We start from the raw sequence: 22,338 nt of genomic DNA, 5'->3' as shown, positions 1-22,338 counted from the left end.
TGTCACAATAAAGAGATGCTCACATTTTATCCTCTAGCACAGTATTTGGAAATTGTTTAGCCAGGGTGGTAAGCCACACAGATTCTGACACATCTCCTTTCATGATCCATTTAGTTATTGTGTGACAGCCTAAGCAACCGACACATTCATTAAATACATGGCATCTGGTGTGTGAAATAGCACCTCTGCTCTTTTTTTTCCCTGATGGTTCATGTTTCATTTCATAAAAATTAATTCATTTCTGTGATTTTGGTGGCGGTGCAGGTGACACACCTCTGCTGTGAAACACTATGGGAAAACCCAGCATTTAGCTTTGAATGTGAACAGACTATTTCTTGCATCTAAAACAAGTTTAAAGCCAGTGAGTTTGAGAGTGATGACAGGTTCTAATCATGTGTTTAAAGTTTAAATACTGGGGCTACTTTTTTTGTATGCATCTGAAGAGGCTCAGACAGAACTTGCCTGAGAATCGTCGCGTTTTTACGTTTTCTTCAGTATCAAAATAATTCAGTTGAGTTTTCTAAGCATCCAATTGTACATTGCAAACAGGAACTGCTAGTAGCGAATTCGGCGTATTTAATTTTCCAAAATGTTAACAAATATAGACTAAACAAAGTGGCTCATATTGGAGTCCACGGTCCATGTTAACTCAGTGAATCCATGACAACATTGTGCTTCCTGTCTGTTGTGAAAGTTTATTTCTGTGCATATAAGTGAAGACTATAAAGGTTTAAATCACTGGTGGCCAGAAAACCCTTTACTGAGTCAAAATTAAAGACTGGACAACCTTCATGAAGAATCTGCTCCTCATTTATTTTTCTCGTGACTCAACATCTAAATCTACACCTGCAGTAAGGAGGTCAGATGTTGAAGCACCTGTGCGGAAAAACAAAACAATCGGGCGGAAAATCCACGGAGTCTTTTCACTCCTGAAGCTGCTGCTTAAACGGCTAATGGATGTCGGACAGTTTCGGCCTGCTAACCCCAGTCCTCCGTTCCCACAGGCTTCCCTGCTGCCAGTTTAGACCCTGGATATGTTTTATTAACAGCGTGCCCCAAACTATTTATACATAGCCTAAGTTAACACCGCTCGCTTGTGAAGGTATACGGACACGTTTTCCGAGAACATCAGGATCCGTATTGACACACTTCCGGCCTTCAAGAGACTTTACCTGCAAGAACACAAATATCTGAAGGATATTTACCAGAGGCACCTCGACACCGCCTTCAGCAGAGGGTGAGTGAGACTTTGAATATTTTACTTATTTGTGTACGAATCCGTCTGTCAGTCTGTTTAGAGTTTGTCGCTGCAGAGTTGTGCATGGCATAGTCTGCGCTGGGGTGTATTTTGAAGGTTGCTGCTCTCTGTGGTGTTTAATTGAGATGTAAGCGTAACATTAGGTTAGGGGTGTGCGATATGACAATATTAGATCATAAAGGATTAGAAAGTCAGAGGAGCCAGAGGAGAGAGATCGTATTACCGTCTATACGGCACATTCTTTCAATTGCAGCTCTACGCTTGCGCACAGACGCACGAGGATTTTTTTTTCCTTGGGCAACTAACAGCCCGCTTCACGTGACTATGACCAACCAATCACGGCGAAGTACGAGCAGTTTTTTTTTTTTTTTTTTCGCTGTTTTAGTCAAGGTGTAGCTGGTAGCCATGGCCGACAACGGAAGTGAAAGCTTGGAGTTGGTCCCGCAAAAAGAGCTCCACTTCAGTCGTATGGAAGTGGTTTGGGTTTTCTCCAAACGACAGAGCGCAAACAACTGTCATTTGCAAAGTTTGCAAAGAGAAGGTTCGCTCTTCGGATGGCAACACAACGAACCTCTTTAACCACCTGAAGAGGCAGCATCCGGAACAATTTGCTGAGAGCCAAGCAGCGAGGCCGACCACACATCAGCCAGTGGTAACGGCTAAAGACATTACACAGAAACAGCCAGCTATAACACAAGACTTTGATAAAAGCACGCCATATGAGAGAAGTAGCAAACGGTGGAAAGAGGTGACTTTTTTGTCTTTAGGGCTAAGTTTTTACATAGAGAATAGTTTGATTCTAAATTAACTTCACTGTAAAAAAGAACTGATAAAATCGTGATCGTGATTTTACCATTAAAAGAATCGTGATGTGATATTTTTGCCATATCGCCCACCCCTACATTAGGGTGTACACACAGGATGTGTGTTTTGCTGTCTTTCTAGTGTTGCTGCTGTTCTTGTGGTTGTGCAGTCAGTAATGCAGTTGGTTTGGTCAGTGCTCATGGTCACCTTGCTGATGAGTTATTCCTCCATGTTCAGTTCACTTTCACTGATATGTCTTCTCATATAGAATGCAGTGTTATGATTGCATGTGTAAAACCAAAGTCACTATGAAATGGAGTAAGTGGCACATCAAATATAACCTAATTAAGACTCTGCCCTAAATGAAACGTCTAGTTTCATTCAGGGCAGTTTCCTGATAAATTAATTAGTATTTATAGATCTCGTTACTCAGATCTACAAGTGTTGATATTTAGGAATTTCCACTTTCATGCAAGTTGCACTGTTCTATGCAAATTAGGTGCTTTTGACTAGAAAAGATGCCCATTATATAAATATAAAATATGCCTAATACTCAAACTAGAAGCTGCTGTGTGTGCAAACTGAATTTTAATTCAGTTTGCAGTTGAAGTTCAGTTTGTCTTCTGTCAGTGCTGACAGTTTTTGTTCTCATCTAAAGTAAATGATTTTATCTGAACAGACAGAATAAGACGGATATTTTGGGATTTTATGAACAGCAAAAAGATATTCACATGGCTTTAAAATGCAACATAAGCTATTAAAACTGTAGTTGAACTTGGGGGCTGTGTCATCAGTATATAAAGGTTTGAGTGTGTATATTTTCAGTGGACTGATTGTGTCTGGTGGAAATCCTGTCATGTAAATGCTATTTGGCCTTTAGTCCCATAGATCTTCAGATGATTTCTTTTACTTAAATGTTGTTGTAGTGTTCCACTGTTCCATTACCACGTTCATGAATGAAACTCTAGTTCCAATCTTTGTGTTATCAGTAATAGTTTTCCAGCAAGGTGGAGCTGGCATGAAACAAGAAACTACTCACAGTTCACCACAAGTGTTGCAAAGGTCGTAGCTTCACCCAGGGGACTCTTGGCTACCGCTTTATACTCGCCAGCATCATCAGGAGAGCACCTTTGAAGAGGATATGGCATGTTATACTGTGTATTTGCCTGCTGAAGTGAAAGGCAGTTGAAGTTGTAGCTGAAAGAAGGATGTTTCTATAGAGTAACGTAGCTGGGGCCTTCACTGGCACTGACCTACATCACTTTGTTGTTTTGGCTGTTAAAGATACAACATGATACAGAGACATACAAAACACCAGCATTCGTGTCTCAGTTTAACAGCTGCATTTTATCTAATATTTTCTTAACCTTTCCCGCAAGCTTCTTAAGTATTTAATACATTTCCTGATTTTCTTTTTAATGGCAAGTCCATGCTGTCCACTCATTATGCACACAACCACCATACAAGTCTGCACAGAGATTTTCAGCCTTAATCAGGGATCTGAGCCAGTGACCTACCTTCTGATTTCCAGTGAGTTAAGACCAAATTTTTGTTGAAGACTGTAATTCCACGGTTGGTCAGACAACCTCAATGGTGCACCATCTTTATACCTAAAGTAAAAAGTTAGAAATAGATTGAAGTGTGTTATTTGAAGTGTTTTTTTTAAGTGATCGACAGGCTACATGCGATTGCCCACTGATAACTTATGGACTTCTTTCACTAATCAAATGTTAGTTTGGCTGAGTCTATAACAGCCAGAGGGCGCCTTTGATCTCGCATTCTGCCTTGTGCGGGGCATTGTTGAGGGCAGCCTTTTGCAGCTCATTGAACTTGATGGGTCCCATATGGGATGGTGAAACCCACGAGCCGCAGGTTATCTGGATCTCAGCTTGGCTTCATGAATACTGAGCACACAGTCTTTTCATCAGCTAGTCTCTCAGCAGCTCAAGTATCAAGGTCGACAGTTTGGCACGTTGCCTGAATTAACACAGGTAGTTTCATATTAATATAGAGGTCGATATTCAAGTCAGGGTCCTGAACTGTGATGTCACGACTCCTATACTTTTTCCAAGCATCTCATGGATTTTGAGTCTGTCTTTATATTCACCCATTTACCTCTCACACAATATTCAGCTCTAATACAGTGTTAAAGTAAAGTATATCAGGAGTGCACATTATTATACACCTTGAAAGTTAGAACTTTTGGTCATGAGACTTCTTCAGCTCTGACCCACTCCAGCCAAGCGAGAGATTAAATTAAAATGACACCAGTCTGCAATACGACCCCAGCAATAGAATTTAATAGAAAGGATTCACAGTAGGGCAATTAAGGACAAAAGAATGGAGTGCTGCATAGAATTAAGTTCTTACCACGTGACCTTTGGGGGTGGACAGCCTTCGACGGTGCAGGAGAGTTTGACTGTCATGCCCTCCCAGACAGTGTGAGCCCTGAGAGGGATTGGAAAGTCTGGGGCCTTCTGACTCAGACGCTCTAGGTACTTCATGTGGGCAGATGCCTTCTTTTCTGCCTGGAGCATCGAAAGATTCAGGAAAGGCAAAGTTTATAAACAAGTTTGTGCAGATGAGATGAAAAGTAACATACTGATAAATACATTGTGTATCTTTTTAAGTTTATTTTCTACCTCAAGCATCTGAGTGCTTCACAAGTCATTAAAAGAGAATGAAAAGAAATTGCAGAGATTTGCTCTGTATGTATTTCATTCAGTGTACATGAATCAAGAAGACACGTCTAAATACGCATTGTTTTGTTGTTTACTGAAGAGTCCAAGACACAAATCTTGATGACTGGAATTCTTCATCGCAAAAACCACAATAACTCGTTAAAATTTGGAATTCTTGATGTAACATAACAGTTTAAATAGTTTTATTTACCAAACAGGATGGAATTTATCCCCAAAACACCAGCTTACATGATAAATGAGAAGCAAAACGAGAAAGAAAACAAGCTGAATAAATGTAATTTAATTAGTTGTAATTAATTGTTAGTCGTTCAGTTTTCATACTAAAAGTACATGTTCTAATTGTGCAGAGTTATTTGCACATTGTTTGTGTAAACAACAGATTCTGAACTATTTATCAGTGAGACCTAAGATTCTGCCAGTGTTCACTCCAATAATTAATCTCCTCTGCTGCAGTGAAACCCGCTAACTCTTAAACCTTGATGTTGCAGGGTTGAGAACATAATGAACAAGGTTGAGAATAAAAGTACTGTTGTGTTGACAAAACTGAATACAAGGTAATCCAGAGACTTGACTTGTACCTGTTTGCGAAGGGCCATTTTGTCAATTCGTGTGCGTAACACATGCTGGTTCCTGATCACGTCTATCTCCACTTTCTCAGCCTCATTTCCAAAGAGGGTCCACTTATCTCTGTGATACTCTTCATCAGCAGCTAGAGTTTCCTTCAAGATTTCCCTGATGGAACGCAGAACAAAGGATTTAATATAAAAAGGGAAACTGTTTTTTCTATTTGTGTTATTATACATACTTATTTTGCAGACACACAACTTAATATAAGTGCAACAATATCCAAGATACCAACTGAGAAATAACATTGTTGAACAATAGTAGTAAGTTTGAAAATATGCCCATTTGAAGTGTTTTCTGCTACAGAAAATATTTGCAACCCATGCCAGACAGGAAGTAATTAGCTTCATTTGAAAATTTTGAGTGGGCTGTCACAACAACCCATACCTCAGTCAGAGGAGGTGACAGGGGCAGAGACAGCAATTCAGACAAAGGTTTGAGCATGATTTGTAACAACGAGGGTCGACCTTTGAGAGAAGCAAAACAGCAATTTTTATATAGATTTTTTTTTTTTTTTTTGGCACCTGAATGTTTCACTCTGTCCCAGTCTATTTACAGACAAATGGTACGTTCATGATATTTGGCAGTCTGTCGTTTAAACGGCTCAGCGATGAGGTTGGTCGCTTGCCGCTCCATTTCATACCTGTGTGTCATTTCACATGAGCACCATCCTCGCACGCGTTCAAAGGTTTTGAGAAGTTAGTGTTTTATGAGTGGAGTCTCAAGCCTCGCTGCCACTGCTGATTCACATCACTGTGAGGACGTGCAGTGCTGGTGCCCTCACATCTCTCACATGATGATATGTGCTACTCCAGGAATCTTTCAGGTGTGGACAGTTCAAAGCGATGCCCTGTCGCCGACTGTGTGACATCCTTGACTTCCCTTTCATCGAGTTTGCTGTCATGGTGATGGCAGGTGGTTGTGATAGCCTATTCGCTCAGAAGAAACAGTTTTTTTCTTTCTTTGCCTAGGCAGCAAGGTGGCATAGTAAGTAGGGCAACTGTGGACTGAGGTTGAGGCTTGTTTTCGATTTGCATCCTCGCTGTACAGAGGTGATTAAGCTCCACAGCTGCTGAACCTGCACTCGGAGCTCATTGTAAAGGCTGTTAAACAAAACCGGAAGTCCCTTACAGACATTAGAGAAACCCTGTGGTGGTCTATAATATATATATATAAACACATTTACAGTATACTGTAGCTGTGAATAGATTCATATGTACATGGAATGACACATATGTTTCATCCATATGCATGGAAATATACACACTCCAACACTCAGATTCATGAATTTTGCCTGAGTTTTAAATACAACATTTTAATACTCCTATCTCTCATCGCCTGAGGGGTGTGTATCCTGAACCGTCTTTTGATTGACATCCCCAGGGCTTAATTATTTGAATACGTACTAAACACACACATTGCCACAACAGAGAGACAGAATCTTAAATATTCACAAACACTTCTCTGAGCTTTGATGGCCACTAGAGCATGAATGGCCCTACAAATGCTTGTGATAATTCAGTGGAATGCACAAACAGCATGAATAAATATGCAAATAAATACGGGCATGCATAGATGCATATGCAGACAAGTGTGCGTACCCAGACACACTCATACTGCTAGGCACCCAGAAACACAGTCTTGACTTTTTATGCCATGGGTGCATTTAGTAAAGACTGTGCCTGTCAGGATTTTTAATCTCCATGGGCTCAGAGATTTTAAGCCTTGAGGGAGCTGAACCATTGGAACACATCAAGTCAGCAGAGATGAGAGGGTTTATGGCTTAATTATTGCTCCAAATGGAAGTTTTAATATTGCTTATTAGTGCAAAGAACAACCAGCCCCTCCTGCCAGGAAAAAAAACTGGAGTGCACAAGTGAGCTGCATAATTTACATGTTACATTTACATTTACCGTAAGGAGCAGATAGTGGAGAAACCGTTATGTGACTGGCGTAGTGAGGTGCAATGGTAGCCGCACATGTGCCGGTGCACAAAGCTCTAGTGCATTCATTTCCACACAAATCAAAACAAATGTCATGCTCCCCCATCTTGCAATACTCAGGCCTTCCAGAAATAGTGTTCCAGTCCTCGAGAGCTTTCAACTTCATCCTTCCGTCCTTCCTCTCTTATCCTGGGAGGAGTCAATCATCTTCTGCATCACTAGGCTTTCAGCCTAAAATATCCATCCACACCATATTCGTCTCGGCACTTCTGAGGGGGATAAGACTTTAGAATTAGAGCTGAGCACGTTAGCGGACGGGATAGACTGTCGTTGATGAGATGGAGAGCTGTGGTGGTGGTGGCATGGGAGAGGGCACCTAATGAGAATGCCGAGTTGGCAGGGCCACATCGCTGCAGCTGAGGCTCATTACTGTCAGATGTGTTTTGTCTTTGAAGAGGGTGTGATTTCACCCTCGATGACTTCCCCCCCCCTTTCACTCTCCCTCTTTAGCAGCTCTATCTTCTAGTATTGCTCATCTTCTCCTTCAGTTCTCATTGTGACCTCTGTCCATCCATCTACTTAGTGTTGGCAGCCACTTGCCAGCCAAAGGTTCCTTTCATTGCTTGGAGAGGGATGTATCTGTGTTATTTATAGCACTGACAAAGAAGCCAGTCAGTCACATACACTAGAGATGTCAAATCCTTTTTGACACAACAAGGGTCTAATCAGGTTCTGGATGAATTGGAGAACAGGAAAGAAGCTGCCACTAATCCTCCAAATGTGAAAGCGGTATTGAGTCCCAGCACAGATACTGTGTGACCCAGACAGGACAAGGTCCCCGTACAGTAGAAAAGGGATTTTGGTAAAGCAAATTATGTTACAAGAGGATTCCTGTTCTCTGTGTGACCTAAACCTCCCTGTTCTGGGACTTTTTAGATGTATGACATCGTCTTCACGGCAGCTGAGTGGTAATCCTGTCTTGGCAACATGATCCTAAGACACTTAGAAAGTAAAAGATGGCTCATACATGTCATCAACAAAATCCTCTCATATTCTGATTAATACAAGGTTAAACACTTTCTGTACTGGCAGCAAATTAAGTCCAGCCACATGCTGGCTTTTTTCTTTAACCGTTTCACCTATGTGTCCTGATGCCAAAAATTTTGAATTTATTGTAATCTAAGATGTAATGTAAGACAAAAAAGCAGCACTTTATCAAACTAGAACCAAGAAATGAGTTGAATTTTTACTTAAAGAGTGGCTAGAGTAGTTTTCTGTTGATTTACTAATGGATGAATGGACTAATACTTTGGCTCTTCTTTCTTCCAGTAGGATATGAGACACCTTCCTCCTCCCTATCAACACAAATGAACAAGGTTCTACTGCATGACTCAGTGGAAGGGTTATGGCTTATTGGCTTCATGACATCTGCGAGACAGCAAATGATGGGACAAGTCCCCAGCTGGTCTTTTACAGACAGTCAAGAGTGAAGAAAGGGCACTGATTTCCGTTGTTTATTAAGACTCTGTTGGCATGAAAGCTCTCCACCAGTGACATTTGGCTCACTCCTCTTTCTCAAACAAACTGGAGAGAGGGGATGTGTGTATGTGAAAATCTCAGGCAATCAGCAGTTTCAGAAATACTCAAACCAGCCGATCTGGCACCAACAATCACCCCAAGGTAAAAGTGACTGAGATCACAAAGTGCTCGGTGAGTGTATTTGGCTAGATCTTGTGCCTCACCATGTCCTGTGGCGGGGGATGTTTTCCATGTTCAGGATCTCCTTGACGGACATCAGGTCAGCGGGGATGATGGGATAGAAATCGGAGTAGGAGGCTTCCTCATCACTGTGGCATCCAGAGAATGTTGGGGATGAATAAAACAAAGCCTGATTAACACAAGATATCTTGCATATCATCAAATGACACAGGTGAAAGATTAAAAAATAGATATCTTCCCTTGTCATCCTTCACAGACATTTATTCTGTTGATGGAAGGACTGAGTGTTCATATTAGCATGCCTATTCATTTTGTAATGGTTTATGGCACATTATCCAATCTCAAGTTCATCAGACCATTATTCTCCTCTGCCACTAGAAAGCAGCAGTGATTCTCCTATTCTCTGTCTGAACAGTAGAGGAGGCCATACATCAGAGAGAGCTCCAGTAATGCAGGCAAACATTACACACACGAGGTTTCATTTATTCACAAACTCCAGGGATTCAGTTTGAAACTGGCAGCTCTTATCTTTCATCCAGACAGAAAACAGCTTTAATGGAAATAGTCTGTCTCCTCTTTCCGTTGTGAGGAACTAGCAAGGTAAACAATGACAAACCAAAAATCAAACAAAACAACATAAACTGCAAAGAAGAGAGAATCCATGAAAGGAAGTCGCTCTTTGAAATACGATGTTCAGTAATGCTCGTCGCACTAATACCCTCTGTCAATCTGCGCAGCTCAGGGGTAAGCGACCAAGTGTGGCTCACTGTGTGCCACAGCAGATTTGTCACTGCTCAGTATAAACACACACTCCCATGTAGTCTAAAATATTACAATGGGATTAGCAGATCCAGATCGTATTCAAACACAAAATTCAAAATCTAATTTCAGTTTAGATGAGAAAAAAAAAGACAGTTGAAAACAAGATATCAATTACAACAGTAAAACTGTCAGTGCTTGCTACTGTTGAATTCCACAGCTGCTGGGCATAAACCGTGCATGTAGTCTCTTCACTTTTTCCTATGTGGAGTGCAGTGTACAATATTTTTGTTTTTCTCTCAACAGTGAGAAATGTTATGACCATAATCAGCTGCTTCTGCTCTATCAGTGTTCCCCTTTTACTATGTACAAACACACGCTATTGTCTATAGGGTGCTTATATAATCAGGAGGAACAGGGGCTGCTGATGTGAGCACAGACAAATGTTGTCAGTGTGTTTATGAGCCAAACGCTCTTGGATCTAATTCAGTAGGTTGTTCATGGGACAATAGCAGTTGTAATTGTTATGGCATCATAGCATGCAATCACCTGCAATGTTTAGTTTTTAATCCACAGTGTGTCCACTGGTGGCAGAGCTGTTTGTGTTGCAGTTGGTGTCACTGGATGTTTACAGTAAAGTGATTCTAAATTAAAAAGGCTGACAGGTGCTGTCTCTTACATACACATAATACAATGGACACACGTGTGTAAACCTACACTGAAGCATGTTCTTTCCTTTTAAATCACCAGCAACAAACTGAGCTGACCTTTTCTATGTACATCCCCACAAACAGGAGAGGGGTATTTGTTGTTAGCAACAAGGTCACTTGAGGCAATGACATTGAAAGGCATTTTTGTAACAGGAGAAGCATTAATTTTTTGCTCTCCTTTTATCCACAGACGGCTAACGACACTTTTAACAACAGTAATTACAACCTCACTGACAGGATATTTTAAGTTTGAATGCTTGGCTTGTTTTTGTGTGTGTTATTAAATCTATATTTACGGTACTCTTTTGCCAAATGTTGAAGTATAGTACATTACAATACAACACAGCTCATTTGTAAAGGATATAAACAAAAATCTCTATTTGTGTGCTTGAACTGTATATTTACCCAGGTGTGTGTTTACACACCCCCACCTACCGTTACTGCTACCATCTAGCCTCAGGCATTACTTTCAATAAGCCATCTTGGCAAATGGCAATGCAAATTGTCATGACTTCTCCTTTTCTTTTGTTTGTAAGCTGGGATATTTCCCCATTTCACTGCACTCAGAGGACAACTTCTGCTTTTGCCATCTTATTTTTCTTGTTTCCTTTGTTTTAGGTTCCCTTTGAGTGTGCTCTGAGAGGATTGGGCCGTTGAATAATGTAGTGCAGAGCCTGCAGCTGGGCAGTGTCGCTCACAGTACAGCCCACAGATACACACACACACAAGGACAGAAACACTGAAGGCATGTATATGAACATGAACATGCGCAGACTTGTGCACCCAGACACGCAAACAAACGCTTTAGAAAGAAATGATATTGCTACTGTGCGGGAGAATGGAGGTTGTGCGTTCATGTTTATAAACAACACGCTTCCTCAAAATATTAACTCGGTGCAACAAGCAGTAGGAAGTTAAAAAAAAAAAAAAAAGGAAAACTTCACTTGATGATTTGCCCTCATTGTTGAATGCATGTCAACAACTTGTACTAAGAATAGTTCTGAACCTGTGAGCTACTGCACAAAAAAGAAAAATTGGATTCCAGAAGTGCTGTATGCTAAACTGTTCTGTTATTTTGAATTTGTGTTTGCTAAACCTTCCCAGAGGCCGCTTTGTTCAGTCTAACATGGAGATAAATTTGAGTGTTCTTCCACTGAGGATGTTCTAATTATAAATTTCACAGTGCACCTGCTCTGTCTCTCTCGCTGCTTTTTTTAACAAAAAGAGACATGACCTCTAAGATCAACTGAACTAAGCTTGATGGAATAATTACTTATTTTCATTGTCACTAAGGAGAAAAATGGATCCAGTTCCCTTCATTCTCTGATGGAGCTCGAAGACCCACAGGCTAGCCTATAATTTAATAAGTCACTGCAGCAAGGGGCCGGTGAAAATGAAGGCAAATTTGACTTGAGACTATTAGAGCAGGCCAGAAGTGATTCCTATTAGATCTCACTGGAATCATCTGGGAGAACTGGTGTGCCTGCTGTGTGATGTATTTTTTTTCTTGCGAGTGTATGTGAGTGAGCGTGCACATTTGTAAGAGGACCCAAATATCCTCATGTTAGAGGAGAGTAGACTACTCGCACATCAGTTACTTCAAACTTAGGTTGGAGGCTGCCATCGTGTTTTCTAGTGCGTGTGAATGTATTGGAGTGCATCCAGAGTCAGTCCTGGAGAATGATCAGGGCTTTAGTGAATAAATTATAATGCATGTAAAGGATGTGACTTCCACTGAAACTTCTCCTTCTGAGAGGCAAAAACTTGCTGCTGATGAAAACAACAGACTTGTTTTTTTGTGGGCTGATGAGGAGACAGTAAAGTTCTTCAAATTAAAGCATGGAAAGAAACCATAAATCCCGTCTTTCCATCATGTTTTCCATCAGTTTCATTCATTTAAAATTTGACTGGCTCTTTAAATTACGTCATCTTATTATGCCCTCTTTTTCTGCAGTGGTATCAAAATAAGAATATCCGTCACTAATTGTTTATCTCGATGTGCCCAGTTCATAATATTTGCATAACAGTAGTGCATAGAAACACACATCAATCCACATTTGCTTTTGCTAGTGTGTTTGACCTAAATTTCTAGGCCTACAACAGTTTCAACTCAAGGCTCCTTCAGTAGCTCTTCTGGAGCTTTAAATCATATCACATGATCTTCATCAGGAGATGCACTTTACCCATTTGTCATGAAATTGTAGATGAAAGTTTCTACTTTTTTTTTTTGAGCACTTTTAAGGACTATTGAGAATATTGAGATTTTGAAGATTCCATATATACATGGACACTAAAAAATTAGTACTTGTGCATGTTGATTATTTTGTATCGTTTTGTACATTGAGAGCTGCTGTGACCTGCAATGTTTGCGTTAGTGCAGTCTCTTCTGCTGCTTTCTGGTAAACCACTGGTTGACTGGAAAACTTCCTATTTACTGGACTTGACATTTCAACTAATTGTGCATATTGCAGTAACAGCTAACCACAAAGTAATTCACCTGCAACTGTACGTTGTCTGTGTTTATTTAGTGCCCAGCTCCACTTGTTACTGTGTGCGTATGCATCTTTCACCCCTGAAATGTGCTGATAACTCCTGAAGTATAATGTTAGAGTGAGATATTGAAGCAAAACCCTGAAGTATAACATTGTCTATTTGAGAAACACTGTGTGCATGTGCAAGCTTGGTGTGGTTTGTGACTGTAATTGTGTGTGTGTGTGTGTGTGCGTGCGTGCATGCGTGCATGCGTGTGTGTGCGTGTGTGTGTGTGTGTGTGTGTGTGTGTGTGTGGGCTTTCCATCATCCCCAGCCGCAGATACCTTAATACCAGAGATAGACTTCTCTGTGGTGGAGTGGGTCTCAGTGACATGTGTTTGTGAATACTGTATGTGAACGCATTGTGCTTGCAGCTACTGCCGGTGGCCCACAGGGTGTACTTGAGTGAATGTAATGCCTCATTGTTCTCAGACTAACCAGCCTGCCATATGTTTCTCTTTAATAAATACTTAATGTCACCCGTCGACTGAAAAAACAAATCAGCTGTGATCAATCAGGACAGCTTTTCATACATTATGCAACAACATACTAATTAAATTTATCTACTTTGTTATATAGGTATAAATTTAGGACAGAAGCTGTAAACACCACAGAAGAATAAAGGATGATGTTTTCAGATGGTAAAATGTGAGTTTATTGCAAAACAACTGCAGTCTTAACAAGCAATTTAATCTCTTAATCCATCTTAAAACAGAAATCTGCCTATAGTGTGAGATAATTTAACCTGGTTCAAATCAGCTTGTTTGACAAAGTTTGTAGCCCAGAGTGTCTTTTTGCTGATACCAGTGCAGCGACTTTATTTACCTTATTTTGTCCTGAAACAAGAGACACTGCACAGGAGTAAAACTGGATTATCTCAACACATTGGGATTGTCTCTTGTTTTAATTAAAATCAGGGTTAAGGGCTGAATAGAAGTTTTTTTTGTGTGTTGTAAAATTACAGGTGAAACCTCTGAAGCGACGACTGAATAACAGTGATTATAGAGCTTCTTTTTACTCAGGAAACACACAAGCAATGTTTTCCCAAAGGTGATGGGACTGTGTTTTATGATCGTAAGGTTCGCTGTTTATATTCCCAAAGCACTGGAATTACTGTATGATATCGGTGGTAAAAATAAATGAGCCAGTGTCTTGTCCTCCCTAACAAACACCTTTCATGTGTCAGTGACTGTTGTGCTTGGTCACTGACCACAGTAAATCGGTGTAGAGTAAATCCTCTAAACTGTAGTTGTAACTGGAAGCCGACGATTTTGAGGATAACACCATAGTCTGTATTTTTCTTAGTGTCCATGAAAAGACCTAAGCCAGCGATGCATTGGGTTGCTTCTGAATACTTTGTGACTTCCCTAACATGTCCTCGGCACTCAGACCCAAACCAAATTTGTTAAAAGAAGGTCACAAATATGTAGAGAAATATGGAATATCACCAGGCTCATCCTTTAAAAATAGCATGCATTCTCAGAAAAGTCTCAGAGAAGCATTGCTCCTCTACTGTGTCCTGCTGTATGTGAGTAGTCATGTTAGCACCTGGAAGTGAAGGTCCTCTTCTTGATCTCGGAGGACAGTTGCATGCTGTGAGACATCTGGGATGACTGCTCCTCCTGCTCTCGCCGCATCACTGTCCTGGTTTCCATGGTAACCTCCCAACCAGCACCTGTGGAGGGGCAGGGAAGTGAGGAGTGGAGGATGCAGAGGTATGTAGGAGGCAGTGCGATACAGAGTCCACGAGAGGCAGTCAGACACTGAAGGCTCTGTGGCCCTGGCCAGAAGCATAACAACATTATCTTTGTAAGGAGTCAGCAGACACTCATATCTGGAGCAACTCAAAGCCGCATGTTTCATATTGAGTGTGGATGAGCTGCCAAATTAATGGCCACTTTACACTGAAGACACTTCAGCCTTGGCGACAGGCACAACTGTTTATTTTCTGCTTTGCATTCAGACGAGACCTTAGAGTAACATTTCTACTTCTTTGCTCAGTTGAGGCGGCTAAGTAATGAGTGTTCCATACCGTTGGGACGCAGAGTTGTAAAATCAGTCTCCAGCCTCATCTCCAGAGAATTATAATTGAGCCAGCGGGTGCACTAGGTGTATGCAAGATGTTAACTGTACCATTTAGCTCTCTAATGAATTAGTGCTATCTAAAAGGACACCAGTCTTCTGGTATTTTAAAGTGTCAAGGGACTAGTAACCAAAGTGCATGTAAAGACAGAGCAGGGTGCCATTAATATCATAGTGTTTCTGAACGGCTCTCAGCCGCATTTACATTCTCGATCAAAAAAAATGTGCCTCCAACTTATGTCAGCCTCCTGATTTTCATTTGCGAACAAACACCAAACAGAGCCACCATAAGTGGGGTTCAATCCAAAATGTCACTTTGGCAAGGAAAATTGGGGTCTGAAATTCAATAGATCCCACAGTGAAGTCTTCATGTCTGGTTTCATCTGACCAAGAGTCCAAAACTCAAAGACTTTAAGTTTACTATCATTGAAAACCAGTGAATATATTCACTTGAGACGCTGCTGTCAGTATTTTTTTGGCATTTTTGTTTGAAAAATTACTTTTAATTATCAGAATTGTTGCTGATTCATGTTTTATTGACTGATCATGAATTTCTCTTGATGTCTTGATGTCTTTTTGCCTTTTTTCAATGGAGTCCATTTTCGTTAGGTGTGGAGAGGAGGCGTGCTTCAGTCCCACATTAAATGAATCACTCCTTTGTGGGCCACTGAGGTGCTAATAATTCATCAGTTGGGGTCCGCCATGCTGCTGCCCACACCCTGCCCATCATTAATCATGGGGCTGCTCTGGGGAAGTGAATGCAGAATGCGCCCAACAAACAGAATCAGGTCACGCCTGAGTGATAGCTTCATTCACCCACTCCCAATAGCAACCACCTGTGTGAACGCCATAAACAAACGCAATGTGTTATTTCTTCCCATCTCCTTCAATTACGTTGTGAAAAACAGCAGCGAGTTAGCTAACAGGCTAGCGGGCCAGCTGATTCCCATGTTGCTTTTCTTGTGGCTCACTGTTGTGCAAGGGGAGAGGTTTGTTTGAACACTGTTAATGGAAGGTCGACCTCTGGCACATTAAAATTGATCAGTCTCCATGGGTAGGCCAGATCCTGGGCCCCCGGAGGGAGTGGAGCAAAAAGCAAAGCAGTGCTCTTTTCTACACATAGTGCAGCTTTTAGTCTCTGGAGTGAAATGAGAGCTCAGTGTGCCGGTCTCTATATTAAAAAAAAAAGAAAAAATCAACAGAGGAAAAAAAAAAGGAGAAAAATGATCGACTGTTCTGCTCATTGAAGGGAGAAACATTGTCTGAACATGACACAGGCGTACTTTATGCCATCCCCAGAGAGTAATTAAAAGCTACATCCACTGAGGCCATCAAAAGACAAGACCATTAAGAAGCTGAGCTAGCTGGAGGAAGGACGAGAGAAAAGAAGACTCTGACAACACAAAGACAGACTAATAATTAACAGTATTAAGCAGATGTAGTGTAGTGGCGCAGTGTGTGCATTTTATCCAGGCTTAGTGTTGCGGTTTTTTATTTCATTGAGGGTTATCTCTGCCTCAGTAACCTGCAACTGATGAAAGGCAGCAAAAAGCAGTATGCCATTTGTGTTAGATCTAGATAAAGGCTGAGTAAAGGAAATCCCACTCACGCTTTCTTTAAAAAACAACTGAAGTCCTCTGCGTGTCAAAGATCTGTAGGACGGAAATATCCCTCTTCCTTTCCTGTTTGCCTGTCTGTCTCTCTCCTTAAAGATATTGTTCAGTCTCACCTCTGTGTATTACCTGTCACTGTCTGTCTGCGTCTGTGTCTACCTAACTCTCTCTCTGTCTGTGCCTCTCTTGATGAACCTGTGAGGGTGACCCTGAACACAAAGTGTCCTTCAGTGCCAAGTATGTGGACAACACAATGCTCTCTCATTCTTAAGTTGGTAAATATAGACCAATGACACCTCCCCTGTACACACACACACACACACACACACACACACACACACACACACACACACACACACACACACACCACAAACCCTCAGTCATACATGGACACACAAAATCACCACAGGCACAGACACAGATCATTGCCATCACCCAGATCGATTTACAGACAGCTCCACGGACAAGCAGCTAAGAGATAACACAATAGCTCCCTGCACAGTAAGAGAGGCCTGGAGCAAATGACCTGAGCAGCTGAAAGGAACAGCTGGAAGAATAACTGGCTGCTGCAGTGGAACTACAAATGTCTGCTCAATAACCCTCACTAAAGGATATATATATATCTATGTTTCAGCCCTTTCTGCACTATCCCACCTGGGTACAAAGTGACAAGCAGGAAGACAGAGGGCTGAAGGGAGAGAGGGAAGATGCAGAGAGAAAATGAGAAAGAGATGAACAGGGCATCAGAATGGAAAGGATCAAGTCAGCTGTTAAGTACACTTTGGTGATAGTCTGAGAGTGAGATTCGAGCCATCTGGTTCCTCGTCATTACAAATCTGACCTTGGACTCTGTTGTTTAAAGGCAGGAGGTTAATTATGGTGGAGATAACACCTGAGACTTCCCACCTTTCGTTCTACTTCCATTTCTTTCTTTGTCTCCAACTTTCACTGTTTACATTTTGTGTATAATCCACATACTGTATAATCCTGCTGGCTTTTTTTTAATATCCTCTACTGTACTTTAAATTGCAGCTTAATTACTGTACATTGGCTAAAGTTACGGCATAACTGTATTGGTTTAAGTAGTGGTAATAGAAGCGGTAGTAGATTTGACTGGAACTGTTCCTTGCACTTTCACCTTCTTCTTATTCTCCTCTTGCTTCCCATCTCCATTTACAGTGATCTTTGGTTAGTTCAGGGAAGTTGTTCTCTTTTCTGTCTCATTAAGCAGGGTACTCAGTCTGGCAGGGTTCATTAGAACTGTGTGTGTTTGGGTGATATCTATTCAGTCCCTCTGAAAAGTTTTCTTTTATTTTCACTGCATATGAAAACTTGAAGGAAGCCCACTTCTTTATTACAGTATAATTATCACTGTTGTTCTGGCTGTATGATTGTGTGTGTGTGTGTGTGTGTGTGTGTGTGTGTGTGTGTGTGTGTGTGTGTGTGTGTGTGTGTGTGTGTGTGTGTGTGTGTGTGTGTGTGTGTGTGTGCTGGAAAGTTCTTACTCTGCAAGTCATTTTAAGGAAGCCCACATTTTATTATAATTATATATCTGTTGCATGGTTTTGTGTCTGTGCGTTTGTGTGTCCAGTATTGCTGACTGACAGGGTCTAAAAGCACACGGGGTGTGAGGAAAGAAGGCATCATTCAAAGCCACAGCATTGTATGGAAGGATGGGGGGGGGTTATTTATAAGCTTTTAGTGGCCACACCTGCCTCTGGAATATCAGCACACAATACAAGCTAGGGTTGCCAGGCCTTCTCTTCTCATCATACATCAGCAGTGACTGTCAGACTAAGAATAACTACTGGGACAAAGCAGCTGTGGTCCCCCTTTATTAGTTCCTCTTCATTTGGAAGACTCCTCAGCTTGCTAGTCCCCCCGCCCCGAAACATCTCATGCCCCATACTGTACTTTATGTCTTACAGAGTGTAAGTGTGTTTTGCTGAAAGCTCTGAAGCAATAGAACATTTTCAACACTTTAACTCAGGTTCAGTTTCAGAAGTACTTCTGTTCTTAGACCAGTTCACTTTCTTCCATTTTAGTGCCGGATTTATTTAGACAGTTTGCATGCAAATCATTTTGGTTGCAGACTTTCCCACATCACCTGAAGCACAAAATATGTAATGAGTTTGTACGTGTACCAGGTGAAACATGTATGGCAAGCCAGCAAGGAATAAATATTTGCTGCACACACAGAACATCTTACTGTGTTTTATTAATCATTAATGCTTATGCACAATTCATGCTCACTCTGTGGTTTTACTTGCATAAATTATGAATTAAAGCAAGAGTGAGTGTGACTGTGTGGCAAGCATTTATTCCTTGTCGGATGTTCTTGCGTTTTATCTGCATCTCATAGATGCAGAGGATATCATACCCTCAATGTATGTATGAGAGAACACAGTGTGAAATCCCAGTTCTGTTTGATGCCACATTCAGGCCACTTTGTGTGGGACAGAGTGTCGGGTGATGGGACTGTTTGGAGGGGTTGACATGCATCACTTTTTGGATTCACTTGAATTAAAGACATGAAGCATCTATACGGATCTATAACAGATTTTAAGAGAGCTGTTTGTATTACTTTCAATGTATTTTCTAATTTAGATTTGTGTTACCTTGAACTGTTGACTTCTGTGGGTTTAATGCGATGTTTGCAGCCAGTCTTGTCAGTTTAGTGAGAACAAGTTGTGACAGTCTTACATCTCATAGCACTGAAAATCCCCACATATACTGTTTGTAATTACGACTTGGAGGCTAGTCTTAATGTTTTTTTCTTCCCTCAATTTGCAGCTCGTGTTTACAGTAAATCTGGCATGACATGAGCCAGAGGCCAGGATATGAAGGGATACCAGACACTTTATTATTGTAGACATGGCATGACTTTCTTTGATGTGGGATTCTTCATGGTTTGACAAGCAATAATATCACTATTTTTTATATGTGGTAATGAATGTGAATCAGTTTAATCTGTAATTTCTATTAAGCTTATTCTCTGACATTTGAGTTTCTCTTATGTCATCTTCCTAACCTGTCGAGCTCTTACACCTACACTGTACCGTCACTATACTGTATATTATGTGTGATAATACATTTTCGATTTAGAAGAAACAGATTAGGTATCCATCTACATAATATTGGTATGCTCAGACTGGACACACCTCACAGTGTTCAACAGCCATCTGTCAGTTTCGAGGCTGAAGAGATCATTGTTCCACGGGGAGTTGTCTTGGTGGAAACTAAATATTGCTAAACTTTCTTTTCATCTTCTCACCCGCCGGTGATTGGGCCCAGAATAGACCTTAATGGACACCAAAGTCTCCGGGATGATCCATCATTTCCTGGCCAGCCTTGACAGCTGTTTTCCTGCCTTTTTTTCTAATCAAGGACCCATTAAGAGCTCATTAGAATGCAAGTGAGGAAAGGGAGGGGGTGATGTGATTGTATCCAATTACGTGTAGACTCCAATTCATCTAGTGATTTGGTCTGGGAGGAAGGTGAGGTAGGTAGGTGAGGTAGGTGCCTCTTAAATGGGGGATGGCATGGAAGGAGCATGATCATTTTATATGCAGTATCACTTAATAACAGAAATGGATAAATGATGCTGAGTAAAGCTTTCATTAGGCAGCAGCCGGTTATCACCTTTTGAATCGAAGGGTTTCACTTTCTGAATAGACATCCATATTTGTTTAGAGATCCAGACAGGTCTGGTCTTGTGCTAAATTACGGCTCTTTCCACCAGTTGGAGAAATCAGACCTTAATAGGTGAGATTAAGAATGGAGACATCATCTTCCTCCACAGCTGGCTAGCTACCTGCTAACTAATCGGCTGTACAGATTGTTTTAACCTCTTTCTTTTCCGTATCTTCCCTCAGCTTTACATGGGCTAACTGATTGTTCTTACACTATTTCCTAATATGCCTGCAAGTCCGCCTTAACCACCTAGCATCTCATACGGTCCCTCCTGTGTGGAAACAGGACAGTCTGTTCTGTACTTTTTGTGTCAGTCTTTCAGTAGTCACACGATTTCCTTCCATTATCTCATGAGAGTGAAATGGCCATAAAATAATTGAATGGTGCCATATCAAAGAGATCAGGGTATAGCACCATTAGTAATCAGTCATGCTTACATTTCAGTGGACCCAGTTAACTCTATGCACATTATCATAAAAGGTAAATTTAGAAAAAAAGATGGCTTCAAAGGTGATTTTTTGTTTTGACTAGGACACTGAACTTTTCTTTTTCAAGTCGTCTCAGTACCTTCAAACAATTTCTATTTGGGGGTATAATTTCTTCAAAAGATGTTTTTTTTTCCTTTACTACTTTACTAACAACTCTCCATGCTGGAAATTTGCCTTAACATGTTGATAGAGTATAATAAATTAGGCAATCATAACTGCTTATGTCCTAAAATAGCCTTCTGAAAGACTGCTTTTGAGTTTAAACCTCAAAGGAGCCATTAAATGGTAATGTGAATCTCTACCAATACCCTATATGGGGGAGAAAATCAAGGGCATATATCAAGTTTCAAGGACACTGCAGCGTGTGGTTTTTTTATTCTGAGGGGAAGAAAAAAAAAAAACCCTAGTCTAGATTTTGAGCCAGCCTTTAACTTTTTTGGCAGTGATTGAAATGAGCATTTCCCTGTGGGAGGGTCAACCCTAGTTGCCTTGCCCTTGTGCTCTCAGTAGTAGAAATGACTCAAGTGGCCAGGACTCTCAGTCCATCAATATATTCATTGATCCAGGGCGGACACACACCCTCAGCTGTGATTGAAATTGTGTTTGTGCAGAAATGTTGTGTTCACCAGAACGACTCCCTATTCAGAGTTCTACACAGCACTCAGGAGGGTTTTCCCTGCAATCTCCCATTCGATCTTCTCAGGACTTGGAGAGTTGAAAGAGGAGAAAGACGGCCTTCTGGCAGATAGAACGAAAAGAACCTGTCAGTTCTACCAGCCAAGTAAAGTACTTTTTTTTTTCCTACACCTGTCTAAAGAAAAGCCAGATGGGAAGAAGGAGAAGAGCACAATGAAAAGCTGGACAGCCCTGTGCCATGCCTTCCGTTTCCAAACACACCAGAGACCTGAGACCCCTCTCACCATGAAAACACTCTCTCCTTTCCCCTGCAGTGTGTTGTCAGAATGATTTGCTGTGAGTTAAAATACACTTTTGTTTTCTTGGTTCACCTCTCTTCCCCATTTTACGTACTGTTTGAATCTCTTGGAGGTAATCGTCCCAAATTTGTTTTGACTGGATCTCACCCAATTCCTTTGTGTCTCTACCTCCCACTTACTCCCACTCACAGGAGCCTTTTCACGTATTCATTTCATCAACGTTTTTTTTTCTGTTAGTCGCAGTAGTGAACTTTGCTGGTACGTTGCCAGTTTTATCTCTCCGCTCATGTTAAATCATCCTTTACAATGCCTACTTTTCTCTCTGCTCTTCTATCAGCCCTATTCTCACTACAACCGCAGAGCCCACTCATATGTCAAGGGCAGCATATTTGACTTGTTCTCAAATAGCAGAACAGAGGCATCATATTTATTGACATGCCTGGACTTTGAAGAAGGTCACAGAATGCCTGGGGGCT

The 22,338-nt window shown here is 41.1% G+C and overlaps 1 protein-coding gene across 1 annotated transcript in view; it reads right to left on the bottom strand.

The window, feature by feature from the left end:
• myom3 (myomesin 3) overlaps positions 1-16,795 on the bottom strand; it is a 47,189-nt gene extending 30,394 nt beyond the window's left edge. Inside the window, exons 1-7 of the mRNA XM_041044479.1 lie at positions 16,743-16,795; positions 14,600-14,726; positions 9,074-9,178; positions 5,343-5,496; positions 4,433-4,590; positions 3,580-3,672; positions 3,102-3,190 (exon numbers count right to left, since the gene is read on the bottom strand). Of these exons, the coding sequence (XP_040900413.1) occupies positions 3,102-3,190; positions 3,580-3,672; positions 4,433-4,590; positions 5,343-5,496; positions 9,074-9,178; positions 14,600-14,706 (706 nt within the window). The 5' untranslated portion in view covers positions 14,707-14,726; positions 16,743-16,795. The remainder of the gene's footprint in view (positions 1-3,101; positions 3,191-3,579; positions 3,673-4,432; positions 4,591-5,342; positions 5,497-9,073; positions 9,179-14,599; positions 14,727-16,742) is intronic.
• Between the last annotated feature and the right edge of the window lie 5,543 nt (positions 16,796-22,338).

Source organism: Toxotes jaculatrix, chromosome 8 (genome assembly GCF_017976425.1).
Source record: "Toxotes jaculatrix isolate fToxJac2 chromosome 8, fToxJac2.pri, whole genome shotgun sequence".
Classification (NCBI taxonomy): Eukaryota; Metazoa; Chordata; class Actinopteri; family Toxotidae; genus Toxotes; species Toxotes jaculatrix.
Note: the sequence above shows the minus strand (reverse complement) of the source record. Positions and strands in the feature narration are given on the sequence as shown.